This window comes from Gymnogyps californianus, chromosome 4 (genome assembly GCF_018139145.2).
Source record: "Gymnogyps californianus isolate 813 chromosome 4, ASM1813914v2, whole genome shotgun sequence".
NCBI lineage: Eukaryota > Metazoa > Chordata > Aves > Accipitriformes > Cathartidae > Gymnogyps > Gymnogyps californianus.
The window spans coordinates 12,528,053-12,544,015 of record NC_059474.1 but is presented as its reverse complement, the minus strand read 5'-3'; the positions used below and the strand labels follow the sequence as shown (position 1 = coordinate 12,544,015).

The 15,963-nt window shown below is 38.7% G+C and overlaps 1 protein-coding gene across 1 annotated transcript in view; it reads left to right on the top strand.

Moving 5' to 3' along the window:
- Window positions 1–15,963, top strand: part of SORCS2 (sortilin related VPS10 domain containing receptor 2) — a 388,331-nt gene that overhangs the window by 347,666 nt on the left and 24,702 nt on the right. Inside the window, exons 16-20 of the mRNA XM_050895504.1 lie at window positions 5,686–5,806; window positions 7,145–7,278; window positions 7,885–8,013; window positions 9,426–9,597; window positions 13,011–13,197. Coding sequence (XP_050751461.1) covers window positions 5,686–5,806; window positions 7,145–7,278; window positions 7,885–8,013; window positions 9,426–9,597; window positions 13,011–13,197 — 743 coding nt within the window. The remainder of the gene's footprint in view (window positions 1–5,685; window positions 5,807–7,144; window positions 7,279–7,884; window positions 8,014–9,425; window positions 9,598–13,010; window positions 13,198–15,963) is intronic.

The following is a 15,963-nucleotide window of genomic DNA, read 5'->3' as shown; positions in this document are numbered from 1 at the left end:
TCAAGGTGTGTCTTAATGTATATGGCATGAGATCCATGATATGGGACACTGTAGCTAAAATCCAACCACTCTGGCAAAGAATATTTTGATGCTGTGAAAGCCTATGAACAAAATCCTGAAGAACACAGCAGAAACACTGAAGAGGAAGGCAAGTGTAGTGGTTATAAAAAGCTATGTCTGTGACATCTGAGATGAGCAGCGTGTTGTCAAAATCAGGGTCATTTCTCCTGAATGAAGTCATGGAAGCTGAATGTTTACCTGATAAGTCTTTGGGAATCTCCAGCATCAGCACCATCATAGCTGCAGTCAGGTGGTTTGCAAGTGACACAGACAGCAGGCGACACAGCTATTACCGCTCATCTGAATTAGGACCATCTATTGAATAGATGCTCTTTTCTATTGAATAGAAACGTGAATTTACTGGAAAAGATTATCATTGCATATAATTTCTGTTAAATTAGCTCCCCCTGATTATGAGCTTTATCAGGAACAGAAATAACCAGCAATCCTCCACCAAATAGTTTAAATGAGTTAGCTTAAAAACTGCATTAAACTGTCTTATCTATCAAATGATGCAATCAAATTAAAAAAATTATGTGCTCATAAATGAACTAGGAACAAACGTACAAAGTTGTTATGGCAACTGAAACACTGAAGTTAGAATTATGGATCCCAAATTCTTGCAAATAAAAGTAAATTAATTTCCAAGGTAATTGGAATTTCTTTCAAAAATTATTTATCACAGCATCATCTTTCATAGTTTCAACAGAATTGATTTGATGGCTTTCTAATGAAATAGAATTAATCAAGAGGAATGTTTTAGTAGCTTATGAATTACTATCATCTTGATATTTAACTTCTAATCATCAGTTACACTTGCTGCACCGTTCCAGTTTTTTCCATTCATGTGATTTTATTGGACATATATATTTTGCACCTGAGCAATTAGATTGTGATTGCTGTTATGTATTGCTTTATTGTAGCTCATATTTTTGTCTAATCCATTGAATCCTGCTTAATACATGCCTTTCTTACTTTGGAAAAATAATTCTTTTTTATTCTAGTGATATTTGACAGTATATTTAAATGGGCTCTTCTGATGTGTCTACAAAACCCTGTCCTCAATAGGGCAACAAGTGTTACTGCAGCAACAGCATTAATAATCATTAAGCTTTTTTTTTCCAAACAGGTTCCTAAACTGGGTGCATGTAAGGTGCTGGATTCCTTAGGAAATTTACCCCAGGAATTACAAAGCTGTATGGCTGCATTTTTCATGGGGTTTGTGGCTGTGCTGGGACACTTCCTCAAATCTCAGGAATTTTAGTTGAGCCAGAGAATGGTGGAATCAGTGGTGCAGTTACTGTGCTCTGTCAGAACATGGTTTTCAGTCTGTAGAATCAGAACAGCCATAATGGAAATGAGTATTTTTTTGCAAGAGGCTGGACCAGCAGGCAGAAAGGTTATTTCTGTCTTTTGCTGAAAATCCACAGAGGAGAAGCTTATAGTTCGCCCATTGAAGCAGTGCCTTTGCTGTATACACATATAGTTTGCACATAGCTTCCATATTATTCTAGTAGAATTTGCATAATTTCTAGAGTAATTTCTGTAATTTTTGTATAATTATAGGATGCGGGACTGGGCAATATCTCAAAAGTTTATCTAATCTCTAGCTCTAATCCTGATGTTTCACTAATTTCTTGCTCCAGTGGGGGAGAATAAACAGCTTCAATAGCTTGTATCATTACCATTACAGTATCAGAGAGTCACAAAATGATTGAGGTTGGAAGGGACCTCTGGAGGTCATCTGGTCCAACCCCCCTGCTCAAGCAGGGCCACCTAGAGCAAATCACCCAGGACCGTGTCCAGATGGCTTTTGAATTCTCCAAGGCTGGAGACTCCATTATCTCCTTGGGCAACCTGTGCCAGTGCTTGGTCACCCTTGCAGTAAAAAAAGTGTTTCCTGATGTTCAGAGGGAACCTCCTGTGTTTCAGTTTGTGCCCATTGCCTCTGGTCCTGTCACTGGGCACCACAGAAAAGAGCCTGGATCTGTTTTCTATGCACCCTCCCTTCAGGTATTTATATACATTGATAAGATCCCTCTGAGCCTTCTCTTCTCGAGGCTGAACAGTCCCAGGTCTCTCAGCCTTTCTTCATAGGAGAGATGCTCCAGTCCCCTCATCATCTTCATGGTGCTTTGTTGGACTCTCTCCCGTCTGTCCCTGTCTCTCTCATACTGAGTAGCCCAGAACTGGACACAGTACTCCAGGTGTGGCCTTGCCAGTGCTGAGCAGAAAGAATTAGAGAATTGTGTATCTGTGTCTTTTAAGTTTATTGATCCTTGCCTTTCCTCCTTTTTGCCCCTTCTCCAGGTCTCTTTGAAGACAACTCTTCAATCTATAGCAAGACTCTTTGAAGACATTTTGTTGTACTTTTCAGTTTTATCTTTTCCGGAGAAAAACCCAATTCTTTCAATCTTTCTTCATTGGTTACATTTTCTAAGCAGCTTATGAGTCATCCTTGCCCCTCTTCAAATTCATTTTTAGTGGGTGTGTAAATATGCATATAACATCCAAAATTAGATACCATATTCTCTCAGAGGCCTCACCAGTGCCAAGTATATCAAAATAATTGCCTCCATGCCTTCTGTTTTCCAGTTCTGAATACAACCTAGCATTAGTCTTTCTTCTTTTGCAGCAACATTGCATTCTTGTTTTAATTCCCCAGAATTCCCAAGCCTTTTCTTCGGCGTTTGAAAGTTATTCTCCATTTTGGTTTTGCACCTTTGTTGTTATGTTTTTCCTAGCAGTACTTTTTGCAATTGATTTTGGAGTATTTCATCATGTTGATTTCTGACCATTGCTCCCACCAGTCAGTGTCCACTCCGTTCCTTCTGTGTTACCTGCAAAATTTTGTGTGTGTTTGTTATTTGACCACATGGGTGTTAATGAAAATATTGACTGTGGACCCATCATATCTTTGTGATACATATCTCAAAATATTTCCCTGTTTGATAACTACTTTTTGAAAATGGATTCTTCTAATTGAATATGTACTCCCATTCCTCATTACAATGATTTTATCTGCACTGATGTTTTCCTTTTTAAGTTGAGACAGTGGCAGCTAGAACAGTTTTAACAAAGGTCAAAATATGCTACACATTCTCCTTTCCTTTTTCCACTAAGCCAGTTACCCTGTAAAAGAAGGACATTACCTTAGTTTAACGTGATTCGGTTTTGACAAATCTGTGGTGGCTGTTTGTTATCATTTTAATTATCTCCAAGGTGCTTATAAGAGGATAGCTTAATAATTTGTTTGGTATCTTTGTGGATATCAAAATTAATTCTGTAACTCTCTGGGCTCTGTTTTGTTGATCTATATATATGGTTATATATACATATATATATACACACATATATATGCGTGTGTGTGTGTGTGTGTGTATACGCAAAATGTTTTCCTTTCCATAGTCATCTGGAGTCACCCTCATCCTCTGTGAGGTCTCAAAGATGATTATTAATAGTTTAGAGATTTTGTTTTATATTTTTAGGAGAATTTCATTATTCTGTTCTGCATTGAACTCAGACAACCATCTCCTTTCTTTTTTCCTGACTAATCTGTCTGAGATAGGTAACATGAATGAAGAAGATTTCATCTGTTCCATAGAAAATACTTTTCCTGAGGCAGGAGTGAGGCTTTGACAGGACTTGGCTCCTTGCACTTCAACATATTTGTTGATAAATGAGTTAATAAAAGAAATTTAACCAATTTGTAAAGTTTTGTGGTACCTAAAGAAGCATTTGCTGAGGTAGGTAGCTGTATAACCACATGGTGAAGTCTGCCTTATGTTAGTACCTTGTATGGAGAGAAAAAAGAATTAAAAAAAAAAAGAGATACAGGTATTTAGCTTGCAAAAGACACTTCGTGCCTGTCAGCAAAGCCAGTCATATTGAAGCAGGCATTGCGGAAGAAGCATGAGACCACCTAAGTAGTGACTTTATTGAGTATGTAACTACAAGTGAATAAGATTATATGGTGACAGCAGCTCTCAGGATCCAACTGAACCAGAAAAAGGAACCAAGCTTGTAGGTCTCGATGAGAGAAGTGGGACCACACACCTATGTGCACATACAGCCAGTGGACTGAGCCACATTTTTTAGTTTTTGTGTATTGTTTCTACTTCTGAGCCATGGGTACATTTAGAAGGAAAGAAAGTAGCTGATCCAAGTCCTTTAATCTCAGAGCCTTACTAAGAAAAGAGTAAGACATACAAAATAAATGCACATGTTTCTGTTTAATTAAGTGCACTTCTGATGGTGAAGTTTCCTGTGAGCATGGATTGTTAGGTCATTATAATGTGGGCAGTATGGGCAGTAGTCTATAGATACCTACATCTCTGTGCTATGGCTGAGAAGGAAAGACACCAGAAAGGAAAGAGGGAAATCACTGTACATCTTTAGTCTTTGCGACTATTTTTCAGCCTCTTTGGTAGAATTCAGAGCTCTACATCCATCTACTAGGGAGGAGCTTAGTGTGATGGTGTTGCCCCTGTGCTGCAGAGAATCCACCATTTCCTCACTTCTGGTCTACCCTAGTTCCACTTTGAACCTGGTATTCAGGACAAGAGAAATGACTGTGCACAGCAGAATGCTTTTAGCAAAACTATACCATTCCTGCTGCGTCTGGATTTGAACAAAACTGAGGGCAAAACAAAAGGAATGAATTAGTTTGGAGAATGCTACTAAAGCTTGGAATATGAACTCTGTGCAGTATGAACTGCACAGAAATTGTTGGCTTCAGAATCAACCTTAAATTCTTTGGCAAATAAGCCACATAAGCCTGATACAAACCACAAATACATTTGACTTTTGCCCAAATAGAGTCTTTATCCTTTCTAATTTGTTGCTGCATGTCATACTTACCCGTTTTGTTTTGGAAATAAATATTCTGACTTTGAAAATGTTGGCTGCTTTGAAAGTACATCTTGGTTTTTAAAGCAATGAGTTTTCCATTTTTTTTTTAAAAGAAATTTACAGTTTGTGGCTGGTTTTTGTTATACATTGGACTATCTGAAATGAAGAGGAGTCTGAGAGTTCCTCAGCACAATGTGTAGATTCAGTGTATTCCTTAGAAATGAATACGATTTCATGATACTGCTGTGAGTTTAAACAATAACAAATTGCCATCTAAAATCTGTAGAAGTTAAAAAAAAAAAAACCCAAACAACAAAAACAACTGAAGAAGTTGCACCATAATCATAAGGAATGAGTGACAGAGCTGGAAATTGAACCCGGTGATCGTGGGTTCTGCTCCCTGATCTGAGCTCCCTGCTGAAATCTGAGAGCTCTCTATGTTTCCTTTAACAGGAAAATAGACAAAAATGTTGGGTTCCAAATTAGAAAAAGTAGTATATTTCCAATTAAATTTCTGGATAGTTTGCTGGGGGAAAAAAAATCTCTAATCTATGAGCTATATTTTTTCATTGTAAAGTTTCGTAGACAATTGGCAAATGTTTTCTAACTAGACACATTGTATATGAAGAAGAATAAAAGTGGAAGAAAAATTAACCAGGAACATTTTAGTAGGGAACCGTGACTGTGGAAAGGAAAAGGTAGAACTGAAAATTTGAATCTCAGATGTATGGTATTTCTTTGCAGTAAGATTTTACTTTTGATCTTTTTGTTCAGAGTCTTTGGACATATTAGCTACCGTTCGGACTGGGAACTGGTGAAGGTGGACTTCAGACCATCCTTCCCCAGGGAGTGCACTGATGATGACTATGAGTCTTGGGAACTCACAAATCTACAGGTACTCATGGTCTCATGTTAACTGCCACAACTTTTCCATAGCTCTCAGATTCATGTAGAACTGTGTGCTAGGAAAAAGTTTTCAAATAGAATTTGGATGCTACATCCCCAGCTTTGATCTCCTTACGTTGGTATTTGCTGATTTTACAACAGTTTAAAATGGGAGAGGATTTTGTGTTCCCTTTGGTTGTGTGATCTGTGTCCTGGGAAAGGCGAAAGTATATCTGGTGGTCTGCCCTAATAATAGGTGGTCCTGCTGGATTGTGAAGCATATACCATAAACTAAAGTGTGTAATATTGATTGAAGCAATTTCAACATGCAGTCATGTGTTCTGCCAACTTCCTGACCACATACTGTACTCATATATAAATTGCTGTAAGTAAAGCCCATTCCAGAAGTAATTTAGGATCTCAGTGGACCAATCATGTAATGGAGTCCAGTTGTTTTGGGCAATACCATTTCTGCAGTAATGCATTAAGGCTGTGCTAATCCTGGTGCTCTGGCCAAATCCAATTTGGGGAAGCTATGTTCTCTATACAATGTATTGATTAAAGAGACCAATGTGAGGGGTTTTTTTACATTAAATGGAATATGTCATATTTATTCATAATCATTCTGATTATTATGTTTTGCTTCTTCCAGTACATTTGTTCTCTCGGTCTCTGCAGGGTTGGGGTTTTTTTGCATGCTACTCTGTGTTACTCCAGCTCTCCAGCTCGCATTTGCTAGTTCTCATGCCTGATTTTACACTTCTTGTTTGGGAATGCTGTGTATTTACAAAGGATGTTATGCAGATCTGAGCCTGAAGAGTAACAGCATCTTGGGATATTGGCATTGAAATGTCTTTCAGAAATTAGAAACTACTAAAATGACTTTGACAGAGTACTTGCAGCTGCCCAATTATCAGTGGAGTGTGTTCAAATAGTCTTCATTCTACCTATGTCCACATGGTTGGTGCTTCGTGGTGACTGCTGACACGAGACACGGTGATTTAGATAGAACTTCAGCCATCTGCATCCATGCTGAATTTTTAAACGGTCAGTTGTAGGGTTGTGCCTAGATTGTGCACACATGAAACATGGGTTAAATTGCACTTGTATTTTCATGTATGTCTTTGGATTTGTGCCCTGAAATATAGCATATGTTACAACTCTGTAATTGCCCATTAGTAGACAGCAGTGCATATGAGAGCTTTCTATACCTATACATTTGAATATGAGAGGGTTGATGCAAGTTTATAGTCTTGGCAGCAAGACCAGCCTTTCTCAGGACAACATAGGGTCATGTCTGTGTGGTGTAGGTTACGGTGTGCAATAAGTCCGGTGCTTTGATGTTCAGGGTGATCATTGCATCATGGGCCAGCAGAGGAGCTTTCGAAAGAGGAAGATTTCATCATGGTGCATTAAAGGGAGAAGTTTCACATCAGCTCTCACATCCAAAGTTTGTGCATGTGTGAACTCTGATTTCTTATGGTGAGTCTGTCTGTGGACCTTTTGATTTATTGCTAATAAATAGTTGCTTAGAGTTTGAGATGGAGTTTATTTTCCTCCTTTTGCACCTCTCCCCACATAGCCGTGCGTAAACAAATAGGCAACCTGTTATTTGAATAACAGGTTGCTTTTGCATTTGCCTTTGTTTAAAAACATTGCCATGTTTTAAGTATTTGTTTCACCTGACTGAACAAATCCTAATGTTTTTCTCTATTGATCAAGACTTGAAAAATGACCATTGGATTGATTTATAAGGCAAGCAAACCCTTTCTATTTGCAAATGAAGCAAAAAACCAGAAGAAATGTGTTGGTCTGAGTGGCAAAGGAAACCTTTAAAAATCTAAGCTACCAAGAGAGTTAATTTTGCAGAACTGACAAAGTAATTACAACCAGTTTTTCCCCCAAGTGTACACAACTCCCATTGAAATTAGACTTGGAACAGAACTGACTTCATCAACTTGTATGTTCAGCTGGTAGAATAATACCAAAACCCATCTTTTTACTCCTAAAAAAGTAGTCTCATCTACCCCAAATTAGACTGCTGAATGAAGTGGGGATAGTGACACACTTGGTGTTAATGTTTTTCAGTGATTATGGGTTTGAGCGCTCTGCACCTCTGAAGTCGGAGTCTAGCAAATGCTTTGCTGACTTCTGGTTTAACCCAGAAGCACCTCCTGAAGACTGCGTGCTGGGGCAGGCATACACCAGCAGCACTGGGTAAGCTGATTTTGCATTTGACTGGCTTGCAGAGGCTTCCAGAGAGGAGGAGAACATTCCGACCAAGGGCCACAAAAGTGGTTTGAAGGAAATGTAAATAAGGCAAACTGTAAAAACTGGGAAATGAAGAAGTTGACTCTGACTGGGAGCATGTGCAAAAGCTTCCTACGGACTAATGAGAGAGAAATGTTACTTTACATGTTCACAGCAGTTCAAAAACTAATCCATTTGAGAAGAGGGGGAGCTGTCTTGTTCTCAAGGGTTTTTTTATATTTTTTTGGTAATGCTTTGTAGCCATTGTTACACTTCTGATAGGAATGTCCATTCAGAGCCTTTTCTTTTAGCCCATTGCTTGGGTTCAGACCACTTTTCAGTTTGAATCCAATGAATTACTCCGAGGAGCCAGTAACATCTCACAGAACTTCCCAGTCTCTCACTTCCATGGGGTAAGGAGTTCTGTGGAGAATAGATTCTTTTCCTGACCATATTGGACACTCAGAATCAAAGGAAAGCTTTAGTAACTGTAAACAATACTGCATAGAATATACACTAAAATGTAGTCTGACGTCTGTGCTGAGAATAACTTGCAGCTGGCATCTATTCTGGCTTATCATAACATCATCTCCGTCAGTTGTGGAGATGAGAACCAAATGATGAAATGTCAAATCTGGCAATAGAATCACGGTCTCTGTGTATATTTGCCTTACCGAGGAAAACGATGCCTTTTGCGTTGCGGCTGACAGCTGTGATATACAGAATAGGAATTCAAAAGAGTGAAATCTGACTCCGATTTTAAAGGATGTTTAAAAATAACATACCTGAGTGAAACTGATCTGTAAATGATTACTGTACACATCCAAGTATTTCATTATTAGTTCTTTAAAGGTGTTAGGCTTTTCACACTTTTATACTGTTATGTTAAATAAATGCTTTAAGTGTTTTAAGAAATGCATAGATTTGAGAGCAGCAGTTAAGCAATTGGTTCTGGGTTAATGCAGAAGCCACTTGGTCTAATTTCTTTCTGATCTTTGGGGTCTGAACCAAGACCTCTAGAGCACTGAAGACTGTTGAATGCTAGGAAAGGGTATGGCAGAGAGGACAGCAGACTGTCTAGCTCCTGGAGGGCTGGTCAGGCATGTTTCTAAATTTGAAAAGGCAGACTCTTCCAATGCATACAAGTCAAATCCTCATCGTGCTCCACACCCTCTTTCTTCAACAGGTTTTACTCAGTAAAGGCAATGTCCCTGATCAAAGTATTTGCATCATGAGTTTGTTTTGATCATCTGCAATCTTGTCTGTTTGTGAACCCAAGGAATATTCATTAGCTACCATCACACTCGCATTCGGTGCCTCTGATGGCATTCTCCTGCTCACCTCCAATTCACTGTGCTTGCTGCTTACTGTTTTTGCAGGTACAGGAAAGTTGTTTCTAATGTGTGTGAAGGCGGGGTAGACCTGCAGCAGAACTTAGCACAGCATATGTGTCCACTGATTGCTCCAAAGGGACTTCAGATCAGCATCAGAGAAGAAAGCCTGGCTGTTAAGCCTGGGGAAGACATCACCTTCATCGTCAGACAAGAGCAGGTAGTAATGAATGTTGGCTTTATGAAAGTTTCCTCGCTATTTTTAGGGTTCATTTTGCTCCTACCTGCTTTGCTGCTGAACGAAGATTAATTTGTGCTTGAGACAAAGATGAATGACTTTCTAAATATTGAAACTTCTGTTTTCAAGTGAATCAGACAATCCAATAAGCTCAGTGAACCACCAAGTTCTGTCCATGGACCGGCATTTGTCTCCTCAGCAGCGTAGTCAGTCATTATTCCTTAAAGGCAATGGCTTCTTGGAAAATCAAAGGAACTAAATTACCAAAGTCTCCTTGGACGAAAATTTCAGCTGCTGTATCAGAGCAGAACAGAAATGCAGAGAACATTTAATATTCTGGTTTAAGTGTTTTTGAGAATCTGCCTTTCAGAAAGGAATGAGGCAAAGCTTTACAGAAATCAGCAAATAGCACAGCACAAGAACATTTATTATGTATTAGTTGTGTTGCCAAAGATATGTTTTTTTATGTTTCTTGAGAGAGACAATGCCCTAAGGCCCTGACCAACAGCAGTGAGTAACTTTTAGATGAATTGTTTGCCGTGAGTATGTTTCCTAATGCTTGTTTTTTAGCATTAGGCTATAACTGCTGTGCTCAGGTTACCGGACTATTGTACTTCCTGGCTAACTCCACTGATTTGCAAGAACTTGAAGAAAGTTCACACATTTTGGCAAACCTGTGCGATATAAATCAGGCACTTGGGATTTATTTCTGTAATGGAATCAAGAAGGTTACGTGCAGAACACTGGGCTGCTTAACGCTTCGCAGGCTCTGCATCCCAATGCTTGCAGTGCCCCGACAGTTTGTGTGGCAAGTTATGCTGCCTTCTCTTTTTATAATTTGTTTGGAAATGTTTATTGTAAGAATAGAGCATTTGGTTGCAATTTGGACTCTAATGATTTCAACTGGCAGTTTGACTTTTTTTCCTACTGAAGCTTTCATGAATCTCTGTGGCAATACATAAAACATTAAAAACTATTCAAAAATCTTCAGAAATGAGGGATCTTGAAGGGAATCCCGTGCTGTGTTTTGTGATGAAGTCTTTGCTCGGTACATTGAAGCGGAAGGCAGATTTAGAAGAAACGTAGCAGTTTGCTGCCCCCTATGGCTAAGAAGAATATTTATACTCAAACGTCCTGAGCGTTGCTTAGGATTTGATCTATCCAACAAAGTCTAATGAAAATTCATAACAATTACTGAGTTTAAGAAACAACTCTACTAGGATAAACCAAAACATACCACTTTCTCTGCTGAACAAAATTAATTTACTAGTTTATGTGAATGCATGTTACTAGGTGCATGAATGCCAGACATCAGGGAGGAAAGAAAGCAGGCTTTGGGTATGTTTGGGCAGTTTGCGAGTGACCTTAGGAATAATAATAATTTATAATTATAATTATTTTTTCCCAAATTCTGTTGGCTGAATGTATGAATAAATAATGTCATGACAATCATCTATTTTGCATGGAAGTGGAAGCCCCAATTCCTTTTAAATTTAGCTGCCTTTTCCCTATGTGACTCTTTTGTTATATGTCCACTGCTCTCTCTTTCCTGGTCAGGGAAACAGAAGTGCCTTGGTATTTTGAAGACGGCACTCTCATCTTTACACTAGGGAAAGCTATTAGAATAAAACATAAAGAGAAGCTTGCATCTACTGGCTTTCAACACTGGGTTCTGTCTCACCTGGAAAAAATATGCATGTATACTTGTTAGCATAAGAAAGAGCGAACAAGAACTGTTTGCAAGCTAATGTCATCTAAAGAGATTCCACTTACTGGCACATTGCTGGCAAGAAGACATCTCTTTTGCTTTAAACTTTAATAACATATTATCTCCTCTGCTAAATTCTACCCATTTGTTGTCAAAAGAAAGATGTTATTTGGAAAAAAATATTCACAGTGAAGAAGCTTTCAAGATCCTTTATGTGTGTTGAAATATGATGTTTAGGTATTTGATAACCCTACAGGTTCCTTATTATGGGTCGTCTTTTACATTATAAGCAATGCTCTTTCATCTGATAAAACATGGAAGAAACTCAACTAAACTGCAAACTAATAAAAGGAGGAAATAATAGTATGTTTTCCTTCCCTTTGTAATGCCAGGGTACGTAAGTTCTAAGCTTTGTTGCCTCCTTTGATTTTACAGTAGTGCTGCATTTTGGGATTAGATTTTGATATAAACCTATTTCAGAGAGTGGCTTATGGGGAAGTGAAGTGATTTTTGAATACTTCGATGGGTGTCAATCCTTCTCTGCTCTGAAGGCCACTCAGGTCACCTGACTAGCATATGGATGTATATCTTCCTTTCCTAGAGGCAATGAAGATTTTTAAACCAACACTGTGTTTTCACAATACAGAGGATTTTCTACCAAGCCTGGCCCTGCAACCTGTTTTAATTGCATGACTGTGATGGTCTTGTACTGTGGCAAGCGAGCAGGAACGTACTGCTGAAGACGAGGAAGCAGGGCAGCTCGCTAAGGCAGTGCTGCCAGTAGTATTGAGAAAGTGTTGCTGCTCACAGCTAAAATGAATTTTCCTTTGACTCCATCCACATCGCCAGTCCACGTAGCACAGGCCTGACTTCTCTCCTGAGCAGCCATACTGTGACAACATGAGTGATGGGCATATGTTTGTCTTCTGACAGCGGTATCAGTCTTGCAGTATTTTAGGCCTGAGTTTAGGAAGACAGTGTCATTTAAAGGAGCACTTAGTAGAAGTGCAATGAATTATAAATTCTGTGAGATGTTTGACATGACAGAATTATTTGGCTGGACTTTTAAACCCTTTCCCAAACTCAGCTCAATAATCTGCTTCATAAGCCTGCATCTAATTTTGCAGTAGAGAATGATAGTTCTAGACATGCTGGTAGCTCTGTATAATGCAGTACAATTCTGTGCGAAGATCCCAGCTTGGATCTTGAAGGCCATATGGTTGACGCTTAGAGGGTGTGGTTAGAAGGTGCTGTGAAGAATGTCTAAACCAATTAATTTTACTTTATAATTGCATAGGCTAGAAGTTCACTGGATGAGTGGTAATTTGCTAAAATAACGATATTCAGTTGTTTGCAACCATGTGAGCATCACTCCAGAACTTGGGGCTGCCCTGCACTGTTATGTTAGTTAATGTCCAGCTGCATTAAGACAAGAGTGATGGTTTCTGTCATACAAGTTGGTTAGTGGTCTGGGGTGTCTTATTTTAAGGTAGCACCTTACTGTGGAAATTTGGTATTATCTCTCTTAATGCACACAACATCTGTTGCACTAAAATCTTTGCAATTGAGTCACAATATCTGGCTGGGGCTGGAAATGCTGTTGTGATTCAGGAAATGGTTATAATCATGTGTCCTGTCTATTTCAGTTCTGGCCATTTAAAATATTTTTGATATATTTTCCTTTTAGGGTGATATGTTGAATACCAAATACCAGGTGGATCTTGGAGATGGCTTTAAGGCAATATATGTGAACCTTACGATGACTGGAGAACCCATCCATCACCGCTATGAGAATCCTGGGATTTACCGTGTCTCCGTGAAGGCTGAGAATGTGGCTGGGCATGATGAGGCTGTGGTGTTCGTCCAAGTCAACTGTAAATCAACTCTTTGGTTTTCTTACTTTTGCTGCTGTGTAAAACCCTCATGACAACTATGAAGTAGCAAAGAAAGTTACTAGTCAAAGTTAGGAAAAATGCATATTTTTTTCAATAACCTCACACAGTCTTGCAGTGCTGTATGTTGTTAATGCAGAGGCTTGTAAACCTAATGTATTAGGAGGTCAGAGTTAGTTTTGTTTGGATTTGGGAGAAGGATGGTGTATTGATCTTTTAAATAGCAAGCATGCCTCAGTTCAGATCTCAGTTTTGATCCATCTTCCTGACTCAAGATCCTGTTGGCAGTCTTAGAAGCTAAAATTTAACACTTCAAGCTATGCCTTTTTAGGAGCTTCTAGGTGCTGTGTGAAGCAAGTGAACAGACATGTTGAGAAATGTATGAGCTCTTGTACAATTTTAAAAAAGAAAAAAAATCTCAGTGTTTCTAAAAGTCAGGCTACTTATTAAAGTACTAGAATCTAGATTTTAGGTAGTTAATTCTCACAAAGTTTTAAAGTGGTACTTGGGTATAACTTCATGTTGGCAGGTAGTATTACTTGACTTAGACTTCTCTCCCTCTCCTTAATTAAGACCTTAAAAACCCCATCAAACAGATATAAAAGAAAAGAATAGCATGGCACAGGGAATATCATGCACCATCACAAGCTTAATGTACCTCAGTTATCTCATAATTGAAATGAAGAAGGAAACTCGTAACTGGAACTGAATTTCCTCTTCCTTCGAGATTCAAGACAGCTATTGTTTTGCCTGTTTTCAGATGTGTCAAAAATTCAGAAACAAGTAACATCAAAAGAAAAGATACTCATCTTGCATTCTCCAGGTGTCTGTTTCCCTCTGTTGTGAGTGGTGTGTCTTCCATCCTAATCCCAAAGCAATGGAAATCGCTGGAGCCACATACAAGGCTGTGCACAGATCCGTGTGCTTTATGTCAGCCTGTCTAGGGACTGCTGATATTTATGTATTTTGCTAGTTAGAGTCCTTGAGTCCAGAGTTTCCAGTTCTGCTTTGATTAGCAGATGGAGCCCAACCCATTAATGCTAATGGCCAATCTCCTATTAAAATCAAACGGAAAGGATCAGAATCGAATTCCCCAACTCAGTTTCATTATCTGTTTCTTTGTTGTGTTTGTTTTTTAAATAATTTGACAACTCCAGAGAGCTCAGATAAATTACTTAGGGCTTCACTGTTACTTTTTAGGAGCTTCTAGGTGCTGAGAAGTAGATTAAGCACAGGAACAGTAGATCTGTACAAGCAATGAACAGCAAAAGACTCTGTGTAACATCCTTCTCTCTGGGGAGAACAGCTTCTTACTATTCAGAGAATGACAAGCAGTAGCAAGCCCTGAGGGAAAGCGAACAATCGCTTTCTCAAAACGTGCTTCTGGTGTGGCCTACATCAGGATAAACAGTAAAAATAAAAGATGTCGGTTGTGTTTTATGCAGTGGATTTACAAATTGCAGAAGCCAGAGGTATTTTGCACAAGTAAAATGACTGGTGCGTTAAGAGGACTTTGGTGCTGAAGTGCAGAGGCAGCAGAGCACTGAAGCAGACGTGGTCCGTTCCTGAGCTTGTCCGTGGATGCTGCACATGGTCTAGAAGACTCACGGAAGCGTGTTACCCAGCCCGCTTGAATAAATGCTTTCTATGTGATTTGCTCTGTTTAATTTTTTAGGTAAATTACAAGATTTGAGGAAATTAGCTGGCACTAATTAAACTGCAATTTCTACATTCTAGAGAAACACTAATAGCCGTTCAGGGACATTTTTCACTGTGGAATACCGTGAAAGCAGAAATGTCCATAGAGTCCTGCTTTCACTCTATCTCCAGCTGATGTATTCCCAGGGAATTTTTTCAGGGACAAATGGTAAAGGGAATATTTTTTACTCCTGCCAAGTTCTGTTGCTATGGGATGCCCTATAATGCAGGACAATTATATGAACTTTGTCCTGTCATCCAGATTATGCATTCTAATCCAGATCACACAATCGACAACTTGTTAATGAACTGTAAGAGAAATTAGAGCAAGTCTGATAGTATAAACTTGAGTGAGTAGGTAACCCAGAATAAAAAGAACTGAAAAAGAAGTAGGCATACATTTTATTTTTCGTGAAATCATAATCTCTATAGGGTGTGAATAATCAAGGAGCTTTGAAAACTGTACTGAAATTGTAGCTTCGTTAAACAGAAATGGTGTAAGTCAACTTCATTCCTAATTGTACACACTGAAGGGTGCTTTGAAGCTTGTTCAAATGCATAATGGAATTGTGTGACTGAGACAAGCAGAAGGACTCACAATAATTATTTTTAGCTCTTTAATATATAGGAATGGCAAATGTGAAATAATGGTCATCATTCAGGTACCAAACATCTTCCCCTCTAAAAATTTTGGAAAAGAAAGTAAACTTTTTCAGGAGCAAAACCCTATCTCAAAATGATCAGTTTCCTCTGGGAAAATGTAAATTTATGGCAAAATCAAACCAGTGATGCAGATCCCTCCAGACTTCTTTAATTTGCCTCATCAGAAGGAAAGTCTGTTTCTAGGAGGAACAAATTTAATGGAATTCCTACAATTTCTGAATTTTCCTCAAGACACCAGCAACAGGAGGAGCATTTTAACTCTGTTTCAGTAAAGAAGCTATTGAAGAAACCATTTGTTTAAGCACCCAACATGTCTTGAATTCACATAGGTGGTTAAAGAGTCACTGGAGAAAACGCAGAATGAAAGTTACATTCTTACGAGCCTTA